The sequence below is a fragment of the Lepisosteus platostomus genome, chromosome 2 (genome assembly GCF_059453375.1).
Source record: "Lepisosteus platostomus isolate fLepPlt1 chromosome 2, fLepPlt1.hap1, whole genome shotgun sequence".
Classification (NCBI taxonomy): Eukaryota; Metazoa; Chordata; class Actinopteri; order Semionotiformes; family Lepisosteidae; genus Lepisosteus; species Lepisosteus platostomus.
Genome location: NC_142612.1, coordinates 72,653,521 through 72,678,854, shown reverse-complemented (window position 1 = coordinate 72,678,854; position 25,334 = coordinate 72,653,521). Strand labels below are relative to the sequence as shown.

Here is a 25,334-nt window from a genome sequence, read left to right as displayed (position 1 = left end):
TCTTTCACTGAATGTGAAATACTCCAATATTTCCCTCTACCCCTTCTGGTATGTTTGAGAGTGTGTATGTGATACGAATGAAGTGTGAATGATACCACTTACCCTTTTTGTCCTTTCCCTAAAATCACGCTGTGTTTTCCCTGTTGGGGTATTGGATTGTATTGATCAAGATGGCCACCACTCACCTTTTCTGCTTGTAGTATCACACAAATGAAGGGAAAGGTTACTGGTGAGCCATCTATAAATAACCGATGTACTGTAAGGTTAGTTGTTTTGTTTAAGTGAATATATAACGGTTGCATGATTCTGTTAGAATTTATACATTTTTTTGGGATGGTTAAATACTTTATTTTGGTCAAACTGCCTATCTCTGTTAAGAAAATGTGTGTTGGTCCCTTTAAGAGGATGGTCCTTAGAAGAGGAGGGGCTATAAAAGGGACTGGGGGAGCTCAGTATGGGGAGGGTGCCTTGGAGGAAAGGTATGGAGAGTACTCCTGTGAGGGAGGGAGGGAGGGGGTTTGTTATCCCTATTTTGATGGCAATACATCCAGTTTTGTTTGCATTTGAAGACTGCTGTGTGGGAGTTTCTTTTCTTTTGAGCCCAACCTGGTCACTCGGCTGGTGACGAAGAGGATGGACTGGGAGGATTTCTTAAGGCAATGATACCACATAACTTTCTTTTAAAAATATTTTCCTGGGCAATGTGCTTTCTCTGCAACCACGTGGTGTGTCTGATTATTATCAGTTAAAAAATGTGGACTAGTAGATGGAAAAACCTGTCTGTCAGATATGAAATGGTGTTTTTAGAAAGCATGTTGACTTACATAGTGAAAGTAAGAACTGGTTTTGCCTAAAGCTCCTTTTAAATTACATATAGAATTATAACTTTTTAAAACCAGAGCTGAAGAGTTCTTTTTCTTCTACATTTATTTATTTGCCCGTTTCTTTTATCTGAGTGAAGCGATACCTACGTAACATGTTACTACCTTGTAGCCTGATCTCAGGAAGTCTGGGCCTGGACAGTACAGGGATGGGAGTCCTTTCTGCTGTAAGAGGCATGGGTTGACCACTATGTACTCAATCCTCCGACTAATGCAGTGTGCTGACTAGGAACACTGCTATAGGATACAGTATGTTCCTCTTTGGATAAGACGATAAACTGAGGTCCAGGCTACTTGCTCAATTAAGATCCTTTGTCAATGTTCATAAGAATAGTTGTTAACCCTGGTGTTTTTGGTAAATTCCACTTTGGGCTTGCACAGTCTGGATTGGCAGAAGTTCCTCCTTATTCAATAGGTAAATGTATTTTTCACTTCTCTATTGATTCTGCTGTGTAGCATGCGCTGTGGCTGGCACAGAATAGTTCAGTTCAGTTCAGTTTATTGTCATACAGTATGCACAAGTGCAATGAAATGCTTATTTGCATGTATGCTCCAATACAAAGACATTAAAGGAATCACTGAAAACATAAACACTGAACAGTAGCAGCAGCAATGGCAAGTTAAATAACATACAACTTAAAAAAAGTTCAGTGTGAGCCAGTGATAGGAGTAGAGTTCAGTAATCTGAAAGTTTTGTGGCAATCTGAATCTTGAAGTCTGTGCCTTTATGCTCCTATAACGCTTACCAGAGGGAAGGGAGAGGGAAATGAGAAACCAGGATGACTGGTATCCTCAGCGATACTTCCAGCCTTCCTGAGACAGCAAGTTGTAAAAAATGTCCAAAATATAGGGGAGATGTACTTCAGTGATAGACTGGGCTGACCTTATCACCCCCCTGCAATGCCTTCCAGTCAGACAATGAGCTGCTGCCAAACCACACTGTAATACCTCATGTGAGCACACTCAATAGCGCACCTCTAAAATGTGGTAAGGACAGTTGAAGATAGACCAGATTTTTTCAAACTGTCTGAGGAAGCAAAGGCCTTCTGTTGTGCCTTCTTTGTAGCTCCAGTTACATGCTGGGACCACATCAAATCATTAGTGATGTAGGTACCCAGGAACTTGAAGCTGCTAACCATCTCTATGGGCACCACATTGATGTGAATAGGTGTGTGGTCCCCACCCTGCTTTGTAAAATCGATGACCAGCTCTTTGGTTTTGCTGACATTGAGGGAGAGGTTATTGTCAAGGTACTGCTCTACCAGGTTCCTGAACTCATCCCTGTATGCTGTCTCCTCATTAGCAGTGATTCGGCCAGTGATGGTAGTATCATCGGCATATTTGTAGGTGGAGTTGGAGCTGTGTCTGGCCACACAGTCATGGGTAAACAAGGAAAACAGCAGAGGGCTAAGCACACAGACCTGAGGGACACCTATATTAACGGTCAGCGTGGAAGAAATTTTTCCATCAACCCTGACAGTCTGTGGTCTGCCAGTCAGGAAATCCACAATCGAGCTGCATAGAGAGATGCTGATGCCCAGGTCATTAAGCTTCCTGACTTGTCTAAAAGGAACTATTGTGTTAAATGCAGAGTCGTAATCAATAAATAGCATTCTGACGTATGTGTATGTGTCTTTATCATGCAGATGAGCCAGGGCGGTGTGAAGAGCAAGGGAAATAGCGTCGTCAGTGGACCTGTTACGATATGTTACGATATGCAAACTGCAAGGGGTCTAAGCACTCAGGTGCCATTGTGTTAATGTGCCTCATGAACAGCCTTTCAAAGCATTTCAAAGAATAGCAAAGAATACTGTAGCTGCTGTGTGTCAACTAAGGGGTTAGTGTGCTTTACAGGAGTATTTAATAGCTGCTCTATGTGTAAAGAGCTTTGGGACCCTATCAAATGAAAAGAGCTATGCACTGTAAATGCAAACAATTATTAATATGCTAGATCTCTTTGTCAATGTCTTATTATAACAATTATAATTAACCTTCCATGGTTAGTTTAACAGTGAAGCAGGAATAAAGTCCAAGATTAAGGTACAAGTTGAACATAAAATATGCTTAAACAGGAAGCTTGTGTTAAAAGCTCCAAATAATGTCTGTTGTAGCTGACCAGATTTCACAGGGCTGAACATCAGCTGTGTGAAATATGAGACTCTTTTAGGAAGAAAAAAATGAGCTTACACACAAGCTTGTATGCTTGTGCTGATAGCATCAATAGGATGACGAAAACAATTACCCTTCTGGGAAGGGCATTCTCTGACATTTGCAAGAATGCGCTGAGATGTTCATAATGCAAAAGCTCTAGCAGTCGCACACGCATGATCTTCGATCACCTGTGCTCTGCTTGTGGGTTGGGCAGAACATCAATGTGCTGCGTCCTGAAGAACATTAGACAGGGCGGAAACAATTCTCTCAAAACCTTTGACAGCCTTAAAGTATAGCTGAGGGCAATGTAACTTTCATTTAAGAGTCATACTTTCGGAATAAAATCAGGATACTAGTTTGCCAGGCCAAGAGTAAAACATGTACTTTTTATTTAAAAAAGCAGGAATTAATTTGGTTTTCTTTGTGATTTGTATCAACACGTCTTTTGAACAGTTAGTGACGCCAACAACAGGTAAGGATTTTTATTTTTTTTTAAATTGTTAGATATTGTACAGTTTCATAATACTATTTCAGATTTGGTGAGTTCTCTACTTTCACTCACACCACTACACTGTTATTTTTATTATAAACAAGTTTGTATAATATTAAATCAAGTGGGTAGCTGCGTCAGCATGCGTAGGCTGCAAAGGAACAAGTAAGAGGTTTATTCCATGCTGAAAAGAGAACAAAGAAAACACGTTTTAGCCGTTAAGCCGTCTATTAATAATAATCTACTAATCTAGCCTAATATTAAATCAGTCTGGGAGTATCTACAACATGTCAAAAGAGTAAAGCTTATCTCCAGACTAAGGTTTTGAAACTCATTGCAAGTTTTGTATGAGAAAGTATAACATACAGAGTTGAAACCACCAGAATCATTTGCTGTAAAAGAAATGGGATCTGATTGATTGACCAAAAGCAATTCTCAAGAAACTAAAGAGAAGTACTTTAGCATATATAGAAGTCAAAATTTTCAAATTTCAAAAAAGTGCATTTGGTATCTTTACTACGTGTCAGGATGGGGGGAACAGCTTTTACATTTAAAACATTGAATTATGTTGTTGATGAGGCATACTTTAAGGCATGGTTCAGTAGAAGCATGAATAGTTTGGTTGATCATTAATGTTTCAGTTCTGATGTTGTTGAAGAGTTGTTTCAGATTAAGAGCAAAAACTTGTGTAGCCTGTCTTAGTGCTTCTTTTAAAAGTGAAAGGAAACAAATCAAGCAGGATCTTGAAGTACACATTACTAATAAGCGTGTGCTGAAGCTTATAAGGAATGTAAAATGACTTTAAAAAATAAAGCACTTTGGCATTTTGTGAAAGCTTTAAGAATTGTCCACTATTTACTGTATATACGGGACATCTTAGAGTAATACAATATTACCTAGTCAACAGAATGTAAAGAATAGAGTTGACAAAATTACTACAAATAAGGAACTTCTTATTGAAGTCTCAGAATTTGAAATATGTAGTTCTTTCACTTCTGTGCTCATATGCAAGATGACCTTACGAGCTTTATGATCCATGGAAGGTATAGAATTCATTACTTCTGTACTGTCAAGCAGGTTCTTCACATTTTGCTCAGAAAGTTAATGTTGCTTGTCCTTATAGGTTTCATGCTTTATATGTAATTATATGTCTCATTAAATTGGAGAGTTTTAAACTTGTACTGTATCAGACGATACTGGTGAATAAATTAAACACTGCGGTTATCTCTACTTAATTTATAGAAAAAATAAAAAACTTTGCTGGGTTAATAGCTTTCTTACAAAACTCACAAAGATTTGAATTTGCTGAGCATAATTCAGTTTCATAGCTCAGTATCTGTGTATCTTTATGCACTGTACCCGTATCTGACGTCTCTTGTTTGCATTAACAACATTTGTTTCCGCAAAGTGCACTTTGCTGTGCTACCAGATACATTTTCACTTTGCTTAGCCTCTGAATGCCTTTGTGTTTCTGTGCGTGCTTTGACATACTGAAACCATACCTAAGAAAGGTGACGAATGGGAGGAGGCCATTCCAGACATCTAATCTGTTTGGTAGGTAGGAGATAATTAATCGAAGGATCACATCCACCTGTTTCTTGGGTGAAGCTGGGGTAATGGCATCAACAACATGACCCTTAAGCTTGTTCCATACTCTCACTTACTCATGGATTTCAATATTTCATGCAGATCAATCAGATCAATGTTTCCGCAAGAATCAAAAACAGTGTATCCAAATAGCACAAGGCGAAATCCCATGTTTTGGCGTTGCTTTGATTTATTTTGTCATGCTGTCTGAAACAACAGCTGACAGTGGAAACCCCAGTCAGAAACTGCTGATTTAGTCAGTCTAGCAACACAACCAGCAAGGTTGTCGTCCACTTTGTTTGTGGCAGACTGGCAGTTCCAGAGGGCACTAGAGAGAGCATCAGGATAAAAAAGAGAGTGGTTGCAAGGAGAGATGGCCTGGATTAGTGCTATTGCAGAGAAAGCTGAAAAGAAGGATAAGAATTGTAAAGAGTAAGAAGCAGAATGAGACAATGTCTGTTTATAGGAAATGTCTCCTAAGAGAAGGCAAATATAGAACATGAAGGATTGGATTTTATCTTAGACAGTATATAACATTATTGTTATCAGTGCATTAGTAACAGGCCTATATCCTCTGTGTAACCTATCTTAACTAGAATCACCGATGCTTATGCTTAACTTTTTGTGCTATTGTTAAAAAACCTGTCTTTGTAATTCTGACAATAACAATGTGTAGACTGCTGATAGTTACAAATGATGAGTGACTGACAGGGAGAGAAAGGAGGCGGAAGGCATTCCAACTGTCTTTTTAATCGAAGGATGGAGATGAGGACGTAGCCACTGTATTGCGGTTTTTGACTTGTTGTTACTGTACCTGGCTATAAAAGTAGCTAGGAGGACAGGGGCAGAGAAGAACCTTTTCTCTCACGCTGGTATATTGCGCCTGATCTTCTGAAATAAAGGCCTCATGATCATCTCACCTTTGTAGCCTGGTATCCAGTTCTTTTCCCAGTCTTCTGACTGAGTTAATCTCACCCCTTCGCTTTCAAATTCTTTAGTAGAAAGAACCTAAGGTGCTTGAAGTATTGCAGGGTAGGTCAGTGAGCTTTTATGCTTGGACTCTTGGTTCTGTAGGTGAGAGGTCAGGAGGCATTGCTTGCCAAGGCAGGGCCTATATACAGTATCTCTGAAGAAGTACTATCATGATCATGTGCATGGCGACATCAAAGTGCACCATAACAGGCTCAAAGATGTTGTCCCAGTGACATACAACCAGTGACACTGCCCTTATAGATATAAGGGTCAATTATTTTAGTTACATTGAATCTTCTCTAAACCGCAGCACTGCTGTGTCTGGAGAAGTATTTCCGGTAACTCTCTTCACTGTGGTGCCAAGCTTGGCAATGACTATCACACATTGCAAACTTGCATATATAAGTACAGGTTTATAATATGTAAAGTATTTAATATACTGACATGCGTTTGCAATAATAACAGAGTATAGGCATTCCATTGTGAATCAGAGCAGATTGTTATTATACTCAGTAATTCATATAGAGATCTATGAAATTCTTATTTAAAACTTTAATTTGAACATATATTTACCATTTTTCCAAATAATCATGTCCTTTTTTGTCTTGTAGAACCAACAGGATCAAGTTTTCCCTCAAATGAAACAGCTATGTTGCATACAACCCCAACACTTATATCACCTTCTGCAAGTACAACGCCAGCTCCTACAACAACACCTCCATCTGTTCTTGCGTCCATATCAACAATATCTCCCCATATAGCCACAACTACACCTCCCACCACAACCTCAACTCCCCTAACAACCACAACTACACCTCCTCCTACAACCTCATCTCCTCTTACCACCACAACTACACCTCCTCCTACAACCTCATCTCCTCCCACCACCACACCTACACCTCCTCCTACAACCTCATCTCCTCTTACCACCACAACTACACCTCCTCCTACAACCTCATCTCCTCCCACCACCACACCTACACCTCCTCCTACAACCTCATCTCCTCTTACCACCACACCTACACCTCCTCCTACAACCTCATCTCCTCTTACCACCACAACTACACCTCCTCCTACAACCTCATCTCCTCCCGCCACCACACCTACACCTCCTCCTACAACCTCATCTCCTCCCGCCACCACACCTACACCTCCTCCTACAACCTCATCTCCTCCCGCCACCACACCTCCACCTCTCTCCACAACCTCATCTCCACCTACAACTACAACTATATATCCTCCCAAAATCACAACTACACCTCCCTCCACAACCTCATCTCTCCCAACATCCACAACTACACCCCCACCAACTACAACTAAACTTCCCCTAACAAACACCACATCTCCTTCTACAACACCTATGAGCAACAATGAAACAACAGCTTCTGCAAAAGGTAAATGAAACTTAAGTATGACCAACAGGTTCCTGACAAAAAGACATAAATGACGTAAAAAGTGTAAAATCAATAGATTTTAAAAACATGTAGTGGCACATCAGTGCCTGTGTGTTACACAAAGAAATTTAACAATGTTCCATGAATTATAAATAGAAGATTTAGGAGATATCAATCTTCTTTTCTGAGTCCTTCTAAAGGTTAAATGTTTTGGTCGAATATGTGCAGATACAGGTGGCAGCACCATATGTCTCAGACAACTTGCTTGACAATTTAAGTTGAATAAATACTGTTCTCTTCATGAAATACTGTGAAAATCAAACCTTAAAAGTATTCACTCTATACATTTCTAAAACTTTTGACAAGTTTGAATTATTTTAACTATATTATTTAATAAATAAAGTAGTGAATCTCCTTTTTTGTTCCAGTATTTTTCTTCTGATTCTGTTTATTGATAAACTATTGAAAAACACATTTTTGTTTTTCTAGGAAGCTGTAGTGGCTATTTCTGTTGTCCAGACCGGAATGATTCCTGTGTCCAGCTAGACTGCTTTTGTGATGTAGCTTGCTTTAATTTATCAGACTGTTGCCAGGACTTTTCTGCTACATGTAATAAAGGTAAATCCTTAATTTAGAGAACTGTAAATATGTGTTGAATGGGTTTGTACCACTTTATTTAACAAGAAAACATTAAACATTAAGAAACATTTTGAATCCATTTTATTATGGATGATTTCCATGATACCTCTCTTCTGTGACTTATGAATAGAAATGTCAGGTAATTCACATATTATATTCTTATTGAAAAAAAATGGCAGAAGCCACCTTTCGATCATTCATTTGACATACAATTAACATTGAAGTAATGGGGAGTCTATGCTGTCATGAGGTACAGTACATCTTAACTCATCACGGCATAACAGTTTGCAGACATCACATGCCCATTGCTATAAAAGAATAGCCATTTGTAAAGTTGTTTATCTTGTCGATTCATTGAATTTTTTCTTTTGTTTTCATGGATCATGTCCATTAGTTATGAATTGAAGCCCGTTTAGCGTGTTTTTTTTTACTCCCTGGTGGAAACGGGCTTCCATACATAGTAAAGTTGTAGTATTGAGCTACAGCCACAGGATGTCACCTTATGTGTCCAAATATAAATGTGAGGTAGTAATGAAGAAATGCTGGATATTGTGAAAGAGAACTTCCTTGAGCAAAGCACAAAAATCTTGAAGCACACAGATGTGGATTATTTATGCATTTAAACACTTAAACATTTAAACAATAAAATAAGTACATCAATAAAAGCTATCTTGCAAACCTATATTAAGACAATGTACTCCTAATAGCAGATCAAGTGATTTGTATATTTAAAAAGTTCCATAAACTACTTTAGCCAAATTCAGTATTTTTCCATCTGTAAGATTTGTGAGTAAGATTTTTTGGTGATTTGTTGCATAATGCGCCTACAACCCTTCTGATGTTGTAGTCATTTCACAATGTGAGCAACCCTGCCTGTAAAGACAAAACACAATAAATTAATTCCTATAAGAATCATTTCACCAATAATGATGTTTTTAGTCTTCAATCTTTTACAAGCAAACTAAAACAGCAACATTTCTAATACAAAAGACTAAACTTATCTGTCCATTCTATTTGTTTCAAAAGAAAGTCTGGATTAATGCAGTGTTGATGTTAATGGATTAGAGCTCAAAACATTTCATTGTCTTTTTTCTTTACAATGGGCCTTGAAGTAATATTTTTCTAACTTTTGACAATGCTTAACTTTATCATAAACACACTAGTTAAAGACAAGTATAGTTACGCAATATTTTTGTTAGGTTATAGCTTGCATTATTTAAATTTCATGTCACTTTTTTAATTGATCATTGTTCAAGTGTATTCACATTCTACCAAAGGTTTTCTGTGTCCATGCTATTGTTTTTTCTCTTCAAAATCTTTCTACAGGGCGTGTGGTCATTACGGATTTCACTGTCACCTCCTTTACAACAACATCAGTTTCCCTTAGTTGGAATGTACCAAGTGGAAATTATACTTTCCTGATTTTGGTTATTGGAAATGAAGGCAAAACCATCACAGTGAATTCTCTTTCCACTAATATAACTGGACTCGTGCCTGGAAACAGTTACACACTGCAAATTTCTCTCAGCTCTGCGTCTGCTGAGAATGGTACTGATGGGACTCCAGTGACAATCACTGCTTCCACAAGTAGGTATTATGTTTTTTTCTAGAAACAAGAAAATAAGAATTTCTAAAGGGGGTCTTTTTTATACATCTAAATATATGCCATTATTGAAGGATGGCAGATGATTATCCAGTAGATAAGGTCAGACCAATCTTATTTCACTTTTCATATTCTTGGTTCCCTTAAGGTGACATGACTGTGTTTGTGTCTCTGTGTGAAGGGTTTTAGCCCTGTGAAGGGTTAGATGTGGCCTTAAACGGATGGATGATTGTCTTCCCCCAGGGGGCGTTTTTTCTCAAGAAGTGAAGAATGTTCCTTATATTCTGTGCTCAGTAGTAGTGCCTTCCTTACTTCCTTAGTTTTTAGTTTATTTTTCAGTGAATAACAATTCTTCTATTTCTGTAGCTACAATTAAAGTTATAAGCATCCATCAACCGTGCCATCTAATTTATTTTATATAATTCTGATTATTCAGAATATTAAAAATAATAAAAAAATATTATTAAAACATTTCAGTCCTTAAAACTTTTTCTTCATCTAAAATTTATTTTCGCAGAGCCAGAGGTTGTTACCAATTTGAGAGTCACCGCCATTTCCACAGATTCAATGTTTCTTAGCTGGAATCCGCCAACTGGAAACTTATCTATGTACAGAATTTGGGTATTTGGACAAACAATGAAATTTGTGGAATTGAGCACCCCGTTTACTAATATAAGTGGACTCATACCTGGTAGCAGTTATAGACTGATGGTTGCTGCTGTAGCTGTCGACCGTGTTACACAAGGAGACACAGTAATAGTCACAAGGTCAACAAGTAAGTATAAAATTACTTCCTCATATTTACTATATTAAATGTATGAAATGAAACATGGAAACAAACATTTCACTGAGAACAAAGGAAATACAAGCAATTTACTTCCATGGATGTTTAACAGAGCTCAGACGTAATCTCTTCTACACCCCTCTTCAGATCTCTCTTTTCGTGTCCTCTGAATCTTCCATCTCCCGCCCTTCTTTGCTCATTTGTCATAAACATTAGAGTCACTTTTTCCGCACATTTAAAAAAAAACTAATGTTTGGTGCAGATTTTAATATAAATGTTTTGTGTTCCACAGAGCCTGAAGTTGTCACCAGTTTGACAGTCCTCTCCATTACAACAACCTCAATATTTCTTAACTGGACAGGGCCCACTGCAAATGTTTCTGGTTACAGGGTTGCAGCGATTGGACCTCAAGGCAAATCCATGACAGTGAGCTCTTTGTTCACAAATGTGACAGAACTAGTACCTGGTAATCCTTACACTCTGCAAGTCACAGCTGTGGCTGTTGACAACTTCACAGAAGGGGATCCAGTTAGGATCAACAATTATACAAGTGGGTGCCTTTTTTTAACCACCATTAATTTAATCTATACCAAATGTCAACTCATTCATGACACAATATAATAACATTTTGGTTGTTTCAAAATTAAAACATCTGACTTTTACTATGTTCTAGGGTATATACAGTATAAATACTGTATGATAAAAGACATTGATTTAAATATATTCTTGTAGTGATAAAAAAGCTTTCTTACGGCCGAATAACGTTCAGTCTGAACCAAAGAATATGCAATAAACACCAAGGAATCTTAAGTGATGTGGAAAAGAAATGTATTGCTAATCTGATTCATACGAACAGGAGCGTGACAATAATCGGCAAGGTGTTATTCTTGTTGTTAAAGACTCTCATTATTTTTCACTTGGGACATTTTAATTTGATGGATAAACAAGTTATTAAGAACAGACTGGATATTCAACACATTTCAATGTGCCTAAATATTTATGCAGTCTGTGTAGAACTGATTTCACAATAATATGATAGTAAAAGCTTAATTCACTGAAGTCAAGTAACTTCGACTTGGGCCTAGGTATACATAATTAACTGTTAAGTTAGCTCACAATACGACCGTAAAGTTGTCCATTATGGTTTTTACAAGTACTATATTTTACATACTATATAACATCTTTTGATTTTTTAATTTTTCAGACTTTATTGATTTTAATTGTTAAGAATTGTTTTTCAATCACCTCCTGACAGTATACTGTATATGAGATGAAAAAATTAAAAACATACTCAGGGCTATGGCTAACATGTCAGAGGTACCATGCTGACCAATGATAAATACTGTAAGGTGATATTACTTATTAAAAAAAGAAAAATCCTTCTTAAATGTAATATTTAAACCCATTTCTGCCTGTTTTTCACCATGTTTCCGTAGAGCCTGAAGTTGTTACTGGCTTGACATCCTCCTCCACGATGACATCGATCTTTCTTAGCTGGGGTGCCCCTCCTGGAAATGCTTCTAGCTACAGGATTTTGTCCAGTGAATTGGGAAGCATTAACATTAGAGTGAGCACTCTGTCCACGAACATTACTGGACTTACACCTGGTAACAGCTACACATTTCAGGTCATTGCTGTAGCTGGAGATGGTGTAACTGAGGGAGCTGCAGCAACAATCACAGCATCTACAAGTGAGTGCAGAGAAATGGCCTTTTCATTCATACGATATGTGGATAACATAGCAAATTTATCCTTTTTAATATTCTCCTGCATCCAGTTTAATGAACATATACTATATATACGGTATAACGATAGAAGAACTTGAAAATATTTCCTTTTAAGATGATCTGAAATACATGTAAACGTAGCTGAGGAGCCAACAAGATGGTTGCAAAGTCTTGCAGTCTCCTAAACAGAGTAATTAATCATCTAGTTTATTGGGAATTCCAGTTGAAACAGATAGGATCATTACTGTGTGCCTGTGAACGGCAGTTGGTATTCACCTACAGGTAAATTGGATGACTGGTTGAACTGAGATTTCTGTTTGGAGTAATTGTGAGTATTTACAACTTGGCAATTAATTCCTTTAATATATTTTTTAAATCCTTCTTGTTTTCTCAGTTCGCTACCCACTTCCTTCCTTGAAAATAAACTCCACTTCCACGAGATGGGTGTATCTTACCTGGAGTGCACCAATGGGAAACGTTTCGAGCTACAGGGTTGAGTCAGCAGGTGTCATAAACTTCACGGTGACCACAGTGTTTGCTAATGTCACTGGACTTGAACCTGGTACCCAATACTCACTGCGCGTCACAGCTCTGGGTGCCAACAGTGTTGAAATTGCTGAAGATACAGTCACAGGATATACAAGTATGTTGAGTACCCAGATACAGTATAATGTATATTCTTTGCCAGAACACATTGTTTATTTAACCACAGTAGTGCCCTGTTGACAGGTTGTAATTACATTTCATTTACAAAACACAAAGATTAATAAATGCGATCTGCAATGCCTTTATCTAAAGTGTTAGCACTTATTAACTTATTAAACTTATTATTGTGTGGCACCTTTTCTATGCAGTGTTTTAATATCCCAAGGTCTATTCACTAAACTGCTTAATTTCATACATTTTTAGTGAAGATTCTTTCCATATTATTAACAAATATATAATGAAAAACTGTTAAAAATATATGCTAATATGTCTATTAACATATTAAACGTAACAGATGTTTCCCCAACTATTTAACGTCCTAATTCTGATCTTTGTACTGTACATTCTCCATCCTCAGCTGCTTCTATTTGTCTTTCCTTTCACTCATCCCTCCCTCTCCTCTTGTTCCTTTGATGAGAACCTTGGTGTCCATCTTCTTAGGTTATGTCTGTTTTCCTGGTATTTTCACAGATCCTGAAGCAGTTACCAGTTTGACAGCCCGTTCCACTACAACTACGTCCATATTCCTCCAGTGGAGTGAGCCCATTGGAAATGTATCTAGATACAGGATTGTGACCATTGGAAATCAAGGCAATAACATGACGGTCAGCTCTTTATTTGCGAATGTGACTGGATTAGTTCCTGGTAATGGTTATACACTGCTGGTCATCTCTCTGGCTGCCAACAGTGTCACAGAAGGGACACCAGTCAGTATCTTCAATTATACAAGTGAGTTACTTAATTTCCCTTCCTACCTCTGTGTGTGACCTGGTGGTGCAGTGGTTTGTGCTGCTGTCTCACAGCTGTTGGGTCTTGGGTTCAGTTCTAGACTGTGACACCTTTTGTGTTAGCTTTGCATGTTCTCTCAAGGTCCACAGAGACCAAGAGCTTCAGTTTCCTTCCACTGTAGATGGGAATGTAGATGTTCCTTCCACATGTTGGCTGGGTTAGGTGGCTTCTCAAAATAGTTTGGTGTACTTTTGTGTGCCCTGTGAGACACTGGTGTCCTGTCCAGGGATTCATTCTACAGTGTACCTTGAATCCTGTGCCTCTCTAGGATAGACTTTGTGTTGAGTGACCCAGGCTGGGAATACGTGACTTTCTGATAAATAATAAACATACAGTATGGATGACAATATTCATTATTGTGGCTGGACCTCAATCCAGGCCAGGTTATACACTATGAGGCAGTGTTGTGACTGCTGACAATGTTCCTGACAAAGCTGCAGTGTCAATCACAGTATTTGCAAGTGTATTACATACTGTACTGTAATATTTCCAAGTTTTGATTTATTCTCTTTTGTACTTTGAGGGCCAGAGATACAATGTTGGTATCACAAGTTCACATTGATCAGAGTTACATTTCTTATTTGTCCTTTGTAAAAGAAAATGCCGACTAAGGTTTATCTTCAACCTTTTTTCATCGCTTTTCACAGAGCCTGAAGTTGTTACTGGCTTGACATCCTCCTCCACGATGACATCGATCTTTCTTAGCTGGGGTGCCCCTCCTGGAAATGCTTCTAGCTACAGGATTTTGTCCAGTGAATTGGGAAGCATTAACATTAGAGTGAGCACTCTGTCCACGAACATTACTGGACTTACACCTGGTAACAGCTACACATTTCAGGTCATTGCTGTAGCTGGAGATGGTGTAACTGAGGGAGCTGCAGCAACAATCACAGCATCTACAAGTGAGTGCAGAGAAATGGCCTTTTCATTCATACGATATGTGGATAACATAGCAAATTTATCCTTTTTAATATTCTCCTGCATCCAGTTTGATGAACATATACTATATATACGGTATAACGATTGAAGAACTTGAAAATATTTCCTTTTAAGATGATCTGAAATACATGTAAACGTAGCTGAGGAGCCAACAAGATGGTTGCAAAGTCTTGCAGTCTCCTAAACAGAGTAATTAATCATCTAGTTTATTGGGAATTCCAGTTGAAACAGATAGGATCATTACTGTGTGCCTGTGAACGGCAGTGGGTATTCACCTACAGGTAAATTGGATGGCTGGTTAAACAGAGATTTCTGTTTGGAGTAATTGTGAGTATTTACAACTTGGCAATTAATTCCTTTAATATATTTTTTAAATCCTTCTTGTTTTCTCAGTTCGCTACCCACTTCCTTCCTTGAAAATAAACTCCACTTCCACGAGATGGGTGTATCTTACCTGGAGTGCACCAATGGGAAACGTTTCGAGCTACAGGGTTGAGTCAGCAGGTGTCATAAACTTCACGGTGACCACAGTGTTTGCTAATGTCACTGGACTTGAACCTGGTACCCAATACTCACTGCGCGTCACAGCTCTGGGTGCCAACAGTGTTGAAATTGCTGAAGATACAGTCACAGGATATACAAGTATGTTGAGTACCCAGATACAGTATAATGTATATTCTTTGCCAGAACACATTGTTTATTTAACCACAGTAGTGCCCTGTTGATAGGTTGTAATTACATTTCATTTACAAAACACAAAGATTAATAAATGCGATCTGCAATGCCTTTATCTAAAGTGTTAGCACTTATTAACTTATTAAACTTATTATTGTGTGGCACCTTTTCTATGCAGTGTTTTAATATCCCAAGATCTATTCACTCAACTGCTTAATTTCATACATTTTTAGTGAAGATTCTTTCCATATTATTAACAAATATATAATAAAAAACTGTTAAAAATATATGCTAATATGTCTATTAACATATTAAACGTAACAGATGTTTCCCCAACTATTTAACATCCTAATTCTGATCTTTGTACTGTACATTCTCCATCCTCAGCTGCTTCTATTTGTCTTTCCTTTCACTCATCCCTCCCTCTCCTCTTGTTCCTTTGATAAGAACCTTGGTGTCCATCTTCTTAGGTTTTGTCTGTTTTCCTGGTATTTTCACAGATCCTGAAGCAGTTACCAGTTTGACAGCCCGTTCCACTACAACTACGTCCATATTCCTCCAGTGGAGTGAGCCCATTGGAAATGTATTTAGATACAGGATTGTGACCATTGGAAATCAAGGCAATAACATGACGGTCAGCTCTTTATTTGCGAATGTGACTGGATTAGTTCCTGGTAATGGTTATACACTGCTGGTCATCTCTCTGGCTGCCAACAGTGTCACAGAAGGGACACCAGTCAGTATCTTCAATTATACAAGTGAGTTACTTAATTTCCTTTCCTACCTCTGTGTGTGACCTGGTGGTGCAGTGGTTTGTGCTGCTGTCTCACAGCTGTTGGGTCTTGGGTTCAGTTCTAGACTGTGACACCTTTTGTGTTAGCTTTGCATGTTCTCTCAAGGTCCACAGAGACCAAGAGCTTCAGTTTCCTTCCACTGTAGATGGGAATGTAGATGTTCCTTCCACATGTTGGCTGGGTTAGGTGGCTTCTCAAAATAGTTTGGTGTACTTTTGTGTGCCCTGTGAGACACTGGTGTCCTGTCCAGGGATTCATTCTACAGTGTACCTTGAATCCTGTGCCTCTCTAGGATAGACTTCGTGTTGAGTGACCCAGGCTGGGAATACGTGACTTTCTGATAAATAATAAACATACAGTATGGATGACAATATTCATTATTGTGGCTGGACCTCAATCCAGGCCAGGTTATACACTATGAGGCAGTGTTGTGACTGCTGACAATGTTCCTGACAAAGCTGCAGTGTCAATCACAGTATTTGCAAGTGTATTACATACTGTACTGTAATATTTCCAAGTTTTGATTTATTCTCTTTTGTACTTTGAGGGCCAGAGATACAATGTTGGTATCACAAGTTCACATTGATCAGAGTTACATTTCTTATTTGTCCTTTGTAAAAGAAAATGCTGACTAAGGTTTATCTTCAACCTTTTTTCATCGCCTTTTCACAGAGCCTGAAGTTGTTACTGGCTTGACATCCTCCTCCACGATGACATCGATCTTTCTTAGCTGGGGTGCCCCTCCTGGAAATGCTTCTAGCTACAGGATTTTGTCCAGTGAATTGGGAAGCATTAACATTAGAGTGAGCACTCTGTCCACGAACATTACTGGACTTACACCTGGTAACAGCTACACATTTCAGGTCATTGCTGTAGCTGGAGATGGTGTAACTGAGGGGGCTGCAGCAACAATCACAGCATCTACAAGTGAGTGCAGAGAAATGGCCTTTTCATTCATACGATATGTGGATAACATAGCAAATTTATCCTTTTTAATATTCTCCTGCATCCACTTTGATGAACATATACTATATATACGGTATAACGATTGAAGAACTTGAAAATATTTCCTTTTAAGATGATCTGAAATACATGTAAACGTAGCTGAGGAGCCAACAAGATGGTTGCAAAGTCTTGCAGTCTCCTAAACAGAGTAATTAATCATCTAATTTATTGGGAATTCCAGTTGAAACAGATAGGATCATTACTGTGTGCCTGTGAACGGCAGTTGGTATTCACCTACAGGTAAATTGGATGACTGGTTGAACTGAGATTTGTTTGGAGTAATTGTGAGTATTTACAACTTGGCAATTAATTAATTTAATTTAATTTTTGAAATCATTCTTGTTTTCTCAGTTCGTTTCCTAGTCATTCCAGTTCCTTCCTTGAAAATAAACTCCACTTCCACGAGATGGGTCTATCTTACCTGGAGTGCACCAATGGGAAACGTGTCGAGCTACAGGGTGGAGTCAGCAGGTTTCAAAAACTTCACGGTGACCACAGTGTTTGCTAATGTCACTGGACTTGAACCTGGTACCCAATACTCACTGCGGGTCACAGCTCTGGGTGCCAACAGTGTTGAAATTGCTGAAGACATAGTCACAGGATATACAAGTATGTTGCTTACAAAGATATACTTATATTCCTTGCAGGACTACATTGTTTATTTAGCCACGCTAAAGTATTATTATTAGTAGTAGTAGTGCATTTTATTTCTCAAAAATGTATAAATACCAATTGTAATTTAATCTCTTGTGTTAATTGTTTTTGTTCTTGCTATTGTGTGGTATTATTTTACCACTTAATTCTGGTTGTAAAATGCCGTGCCTATATTAATTAAGGATAAATTATATGCTTTATATTCTCAGTCAAGTTTCCCTAAATATTAATAACAAATATATAATTAAAAACTGAAAAATAATATGCAAGAAACAATGATCATTTTACTTGTAAGATATGCATCCTCAACTGTTTAACATCTTAAATCTAATCTGTTCTTCAAACATTCTCCCTCCCCAGATTATCTACATTTTCCTTTAGCTCATCCCTCCCTCTCCTCTTGTTCCTTTGATGAGAACCTTGTTGTCCATCTTCTTAGGTTTTGTCTATTTTCCTGGTATTTTCACAGATCCTGAAGCGGTTACCAGTTTGACACCCCATTCCACTACAACTACGTCCATATTCCTCCAGTGGAGTGAGCCCATTGGAAATGTATTTAGATACAGGATTGTGACCATTGGAAATCAAGGCAATAACATGACGGTCAGCTCTTTATTTGCGAATGTGACTGGATTAGTTCCTGGTAATGGTTATACACTGCTGGTCATCTCTCTGGCTGCCAACAGTGTCACAGAAGGGACACCAGTCAGTATCTTCAATTATACAAGTGAGTGTCTATATTATTTCCTTTACTATGTTTGATTGTGGCATAGCAGTGAAAACTGGACTGCGGCATCTTCTGTGATGTGTGAAGTTTGTGTGATGTTCTTTTATTACACCTACTTTGTACTTGTGTGGGAGTGGGAGTTTCTGGTCTTGGAAGACCGTTGCCTTCTGTTGTGTGCTTCTGAAATTTATGCTTTTCTGATAATGGATGGATGAACTTCTATTTCTTTTCCTCATTATAAAGTCAGGGTGTAATTGAAAGTTGAACTTATCTACGATTTGCAAATTAAAAACCTCATGGTTGACAGAGGTGTCTTATTTGCCTGAAGATTTTTTGTAGTCATCTTTTAGGTACTAGCTTTGTAATTTGCATTGATCAAGTTCATTTATGTTTGTTGTTTTTTTTCTTCTTAAGCAACAACAGAATCAGTTTTGCATACCGCACATCTATTTAGCAATTACACTAGGTATTGTCTGGTATTTGTATACATTTTAAGATAGAGATTAATGTTATATAATTTTGTTTTCCAAGACAATTAATTGATATCTTGTCACTTTAACTTTTTCTCTTCTTTCAAGTTATAATATCATGTAATATTACAAAAGAAAACACACTTAGAAATTTAAAACAAATGTCTTGATCTTCTGTACTATGAACTTGAAGAGATGAATTTAGAAGGATATTTTGTTCTTAATTTCCTACAGACCCTGACACCATCAAACATTTGACTGTTAATAACATCCGTTTAACATCCATCAGACTCCAGTGGGATCCACCAGAGGGCAGTGCTGCTGCCTACAGAGTAGAGTCAATAGGACCCAGCCATTCAAGTATTACAGTCAGCACCTTATTCACTGAAATAAGCGGGCTGTTACCTAACAGTTCCTATATAGTGCAGGTTATTGCTGTGGCTGCAGATTCTAAAACTGAAGGACAACCTGTAAAAACTTCAGTAAATACAGGTGAGTTTAATATTAGTCACTTCCTGGCTTTTCTGCACAGTTAATAACAGTTGTAAACCAATGCTGCATCCTTACTTTTGTTTAGGCTGATTGAAGTATGAAATGAAATACTCTGTTGTACGTGATGCTAAGGTCCTAAGGCAAAATAGATGTATATGAAAATAACAGCACATTAATTCCATACTCATACTAATCCTGCCTTGTATATTTTTACACATCTTTTTTCATGTGTTGCAATGTCAGTTCTACCCTGCCCATGAAGCCAGCTCTTTATCTCTCATAGTACTTCAGCAGGACCTATTTCGTGTCTTTCTCAAGTCTATGTTACATTGGAGAAATCACTGTGCCTCTTGGAAAGCCAGGGGAAAGCTACAGAGTACAGCTTAAAAAGATAAAACACAGGTACAAGATCTGGAAAAGCTCTAGGTTTCAGATTATCTTCTTTCACTAGGAATAACAATACCAAAGAATGAATAACAACACCCAAGAACTATATTGAAAGGATTATGGAGTGTTTAGTTGAAATTAGGCTTGACCCAATGGGCTGAGGGCTTACTTCCTGGCCGGAGCACGAGGAGACTGGGACCCCCCTGCAGAGTGAGGAGTGACCAAGGGGCAGCTGCAGAGGTGGAGATGAGGTGGAGGAAGGAGGTATTAGATGTATGCGAGGGAGAGAAGAGGATCACTTACAGTATTTATACTGTTTAGGAGAAGAAATGACATCTGGAGGGGTTGCTAATTACTGACAGGCAGGTCTGATTGAACTTGGTTGTTGCCATCCCTATCGAACATTCGTTATAAACTCCATTTTGCATTAATTATTTCCTTAATTCAAAGTAAAGTGAATGATATACTGTGTCTGATACAGGGAAAATATTTAGGCATCTTTTCCCTTATTTTCTGTCTCAGCTGAAACGAAATCCTTCAGTTTGCATTGTTCTTGCAGCAGTTAGTACTAAAGCAGGTAGCCACGTACTGTATGACAAACATTCTCCTTAAAAGAAGACATATTGTCATCCGTTTTTGGAAGTGGGTGCTACCAGTCTGCTCTTGACATCAAAGAGAAATAATGTAAAAGATTATGAAAGTTCACTGAATAAAGAAAGGCTGTATCTCAATTTTAGCATAAGAAACGTAGCTATTAAATGGTTGGAGTCCCATCATTTCAACCAACAGCATCTAGGAACTTAGGACAGGTTTGAAAATAAAGAAAAAAAGACACTATTCACTAAAACTGATCAGCAAAAACAAATCAGTATGATTCCTGTGACTTTTTTCCTTTGCAATCTCACACTTCTATTGCGCCAGTTACAACAGATTCTATTTTGTAAACATTTTTTGATTTGTCCACTTTGCACCCACCAATTTTGGAAACACCGGTTATACTGCTCAAAGTACATGTACCATTACCATCGTATATGTCTATGTCTGTAATGGGAGCCGGTTCTGACTCCCGAATGTTTAGTTTAGGACCCTATGCAGACGGTATAATCTGGAAGTGACTGGAGTAGGACACCTGGGGAAACACGGCAGGATCAGGATGGCATGACAGACAGGGGGGTGTGACCCTGGGATCCAGTGCTCAGGGGCGTGGGGCAGGGCGAACAAGTCCCACGCAGTCCAAATAGGGAAACCAGGGCACGGTCCATAATCCAAAACCAGAAGGGCCATCTAAGACAACGACAAGAATAAAAACAGGGAACGAGGACATGGAACCAGGAACCAGGAACATGGAAGTTTAAAAAGAAGGGCAGGGTTAAATAGGGGAAAGGCGGAACAAGACACAGGTGAAGGAACTAAACAAAAAACAAAAGAGAGAGACGATCGTGACAGTGTCTTTGTCTGTATACGGCTCTGATAAATAACCCCTGTGCTACACACAGAGAATGAAAGGGCAGACTTGCTTGTCTGAAACAGCTACCCATGGAGCCTTTTATCAACACAGTCCAAGTTCCAGAGTCCCTGACTGGAGCAGCAGCTCTCTGTCAGGACAGCCCTGGTTGACCAGTCCTAATTCTACACCCTGGTGGAGCTCAGCCAGTTGTCTGTCACTGCTATCAGTTGGAATCTCTTAACCACACACCTGGAATGAATCTTGACATCGATGTCTAGAATTTGACTTTTTCTCTCTTTCTTTTCAGGAATACCAATAACAACAAGGATCCAGGCCTCACTTCTTTCCTATGTTGAAATTAATGAAGAAATGGAAGCAGTAATTGTTGACAAGGTAATACATCTCAAGAGATTTGTCTCTATCTTGCTTCTCTTTGAGTTTCTCTCTAAGTCACAATTGGAATAAGAAGTAGGAAATCAAGTTTTATAAGATCCCCTGCATTTATAGATCATATATGATACCAATTATAATGCTTATTGAACAATTGACTATGAAATATGTTTTTACAATATTTGTGTAAGTGATATACAGGATGGTGATGTTTTGTGCTATGTATGATTTTCTAGAGTTTACCATTTGATATTGGGTGGAGTGTTATTTAAAATGATCAAAAATATTTAAACTGACTTGATTCTTAATGTTTTTATTTATTTCAGCTTAACATTTTAGTTCAGAAATACCTGCCAACTAACACCTTTACTCTGAGATGGAAAGGAAAAAGAAGACAAATCGTTTGAATGCCCATCTAATTCTCCCCAGCTGGACAGTAATATGTAATTAGTACTTCAACCAATGGGAGGAAGTACTGTTTGTTTTGTTCTTGTATGGAAACGTAATTAGTTTACCTCAATGGCTAGTTCTGATGGACCAAATATGAACTTTTTCATTAATTATAGAAAGTAGTTTCTGACACCCTGAGTAATTTCTAGGCCTTTTTATGTCTATGATATTCGCTTTGTCTTTTTGGTATATGACTTAAAGTTTCTGACTGCAAGAGAGGTCTTGAAATCAGTGTCAAGATGCCTGTACAATTAATATGCATAACATTCTGGGGGTCCTATCAAAACGTAGGATGACAGGATTTTTTATTTTGCCAAATCCTACAAATAAATATATGTATTTAATTGTATGAACTGCAAAAAGTGAATATTATGTAAAGCTATTTATATTTAGTTAGCTTTTAAACTTTTAAAGATTAATAAACGGGACCCTTAATCTTCAGCTAATAAAAATTAAAATTCCGATAATTTTAATCAATTATTATCATTGACCATTTAATTGCCATATCATTGCCATTTTTTGTATCAATATGCATTTGCTTGTTCTAGATACTGAAGGGAAAATTTAAATTCTAAGACAGAGGTTACTAATATGTACTATTTGAGTTAAATATATAGTTGTGTGTGTGTATATATATAAGAAGGCTCCACAGCCGAAACGTTGTTTTCTTTCTTCTTTTTTTCAGTACAGAATAAACCTATTACTTGTTCCTATATAAATATATATGTGTATCACATTTGCTTTGCCAGTAAATACATTTCCCACATAACACATTTTCACATTATTACATCACAAGGAAATGAACAAACACAGCACTTTCCAAGTGTATTCCACCATTAGAGCAATACCCAATCTGCAAAACATACTGTTCTATTCAATGAAGCAACATGTAAAACAGGATAAATTATCTTCTTAGAATATTCAAGGAGATTTATTTTTGTGATACAGAAGAGTACAAAAGACTACTTTTTGATACCTCTGTTTCGCTAACTGAAGTTCCTGGAGTTTTATTTTTTCTGCCAAAACTGAACTAAAATAGAGAGAAATGCTTGCTGAGTAGTCGTTCTCTTGATTAAAATTGTTAAAATAATTAAAATAATTAAAATCATGTTGATTAGTCTCCCTGCTATTTGTATGGCTTTCTTTGAAAGTTGAATATATTTTGGTCTAACTGCTGTGGAGAATTTGGTTTAACCTGCTAATAGCTGGTACTGCTATAAAATACTGTGAATGAAATGCACTGTTGATATATATGATTGATATTGTAGCGTTGTGCCCCTGGAAGCAGTCCGTCTGGGAGCCTCTGTACCCTGACCCCTTTGCCTTCTGTTTTACAGGCACTTTTCCCTTCTACCTGCCTCTATAAAAAGGGGCCCCTTTCCCCTACTCTCTCTTTCATACAAACCCATAAGCTGAGCTCCAAGCTTTGCCTCCTGCCTGCCTCTCAGTGACTTGCACGCCCATGTACCAGAAAAGGCAATCTCTTATGCCTCTCTTGACATAACACCGCCTGTGCAACCGGGCAAGGGGAAATCAGGGGGGAATCGCTGCAGTCTCTACAAATCTAGGGTATGTACCAGATGATACAGTTGTTTGTCTTTTTCAAAAATAAACACGATGCTTACTCCTGCACATGGTATGAGGAAATTGCATGATGGTTGAAGAGTCCAATGCAGATGAAAATGATAATGAAAAAAGACTCTATTATAACTATAATTATAACTATAACTATTATAACTAATTTTATTAGTTCAACTGTTTTTTGTTTAGCAGAAAATAGGAGAAAATAAGAACAAAACAGTACATTACAACAACCTTCATCACACCTGAAGAAGGCTCCACGGCCGAAACGTTGTGTTTTCTTTCTTCTTTTTTCCAGCATGGAATTAACCTATTACTTGTTCCTTTGCAGCCTACGCAGGCTGACGCAGCTGCCCACCTGAACTATTACAACAACACCACCTTCACACATTTCACACATTCAGGCTAACAGCTGCTTCTCGCCAAAATTCCAACATAATGACCCATAAGCAGAAATCACATGCAGTGATAAAAGCAGTGTTCATAAGGATCTGATCAGTCACCCACAGCACTCCAGGCTCTTTCACCACCTACCCCTGGCACAATGGATTCAAGTGGTAAAACATTTAGTATAAATGATTTACAGTACGTAAATGTAGCACAGGTTCCATTGATTCAGGTGGTGGGATCAGCCAGTCAAAACTGTTTTTTTTTTCTGCTGCTGTGAAAGACTAGCATCAGAGTAAGGGGATGAGGTCCACATTGGGTAATCTACATTCCTTGACCTGACCCCTGACAAACTCCCACTTTTTATTTTCCACAAGTTTTCTACATGCTCGGGTTTTGCAGTTATCCTAATATAGGACTCTACCTAAAATCTACCTCTACTTCAATAACCACATGACCTGTTACTGTACTGTGGAAACTGACTTTAGCTGCATTGCATACAGTAGCTGTTCAATAGAGTAGCACAGTACTTATTCCCTTCCCTACCATTCTCATTAAACACGATTAGTAGCTGATCTACATACATGCCAACACACCACAGCTCAGCCTTTTTTCAATTTAATTATTGTGCTGAGATTGTTGAGATTCACTAATTATTTTCAGTATAAGAACATGAAGCCATTCTATCCAATTTGGTACTGTAGTTAATAGTTAAGCATAAGCACAGTAATTTGTTAGCGTCCTTTGGGACTGCTGAATATATCTACAGTACTTGCAGTACTGTGTAACAGTGCATGTGCAGAGCATAAAGATGTGAACCTTTTCCCAGTTTTATCTTTAGTTTGTTTACTGTAATACAAGCATATATTATCCCTTTCTCATTTTCCCCACGCCTCACAGAACCTAAGGGTTTCGATAGTTACTGCTCTAATGCTAGTGAGTCTCAGAGGATGCCTTTTGTTACAGCTTGTATTCCCTGTCTGACGCCTGCCTTAACTCCCCTGACTATGTACAATGTACAGGATCATGGCACTTGTCCTGTCTGTACTATAGGTTTCAGACATTTCAGTGCATCAGGACGGGCCCTGGGGCTTGGTAATAGGATCTCCTCAGGGTCTCAACAGGTTTTTCCTACCACTAAGAATTGCACACGAATCCCAGTACCTTAGTTTGTAATACACCTGTCCCTACAGAGTCCCTACACAACAGCCTCA

At 38.1% G+C, this 25,334-nt stretch overlaps 1 protein-coding gene across 3 annotated transcripts; it reads left to right on the top strand.

The window, feature by feature from the left end:
* The first annotated feature begins 520 nt into the window (after nucleotides 1-520).
* LOC148677052 (receptor-type tyrosine-protein phosphatase eta-like) lies at nucleotides 521-23,260 on the top strand. Of its 3 annotated transcripts, none has more exons than XM_088617433.1 (18): nucleotides 521-656; nucleotides 6,693-7,475; nucleotides 7,965-8,093; nucleotides 9,441-9,701; nucleotides 10,235-10,492; nucleotides 10,794-11,051; nucleotides 11,938-12,192; nucleotides 12,623-12,871; nucleotides 13,405-13,662; nucleotides 14,370-14,624; nucleotides 15,055-15,303; nucleotides 15,837-16,094; nucleotides 16,803-17,057; nucleotides 17,487-17,744; nucleotides 18,259-18,516; nucleotides 19,221-19,478; nucleotides 21,620-21,705; nucleotides 22,029-23,260. In XM_088617433.1, the coding sequence occupies exons 2-18, from the start codon at nucleotides 6,731-6,733 to the stop codon at nucleotides 22,107-22,109; spliced, it is 4,371 nt and encodes a 1,456-aa protein (XP_088473559.1). In that variant the 5' UTR covers nucleotides 521-656; nucleotides 6,693-6,730; the 3' UTR covers nucleotides 22,110-23,260. The 3 variants fall into 3 exon arrangements, with proteins under 3 accessions (XP_088473559.1, XP_088473548.1, XP_088473567.1); XM_088617422.1 differs by lacking the exon at nucleotides 521-656 and adding an exon at nucleotides 3,147-3,504; XM_088617441.1 differs by lacking the exons at nucleotides 521-656; nucleotides 15,055-15,303; nucleotides 15,837-16,094; nucleotides 16,803-17,057 and adding an exon at nucleotides 3,147-3,504.
* Nucleotides 23,261-25,334: the final 2,074 nt, after the last annotated feature.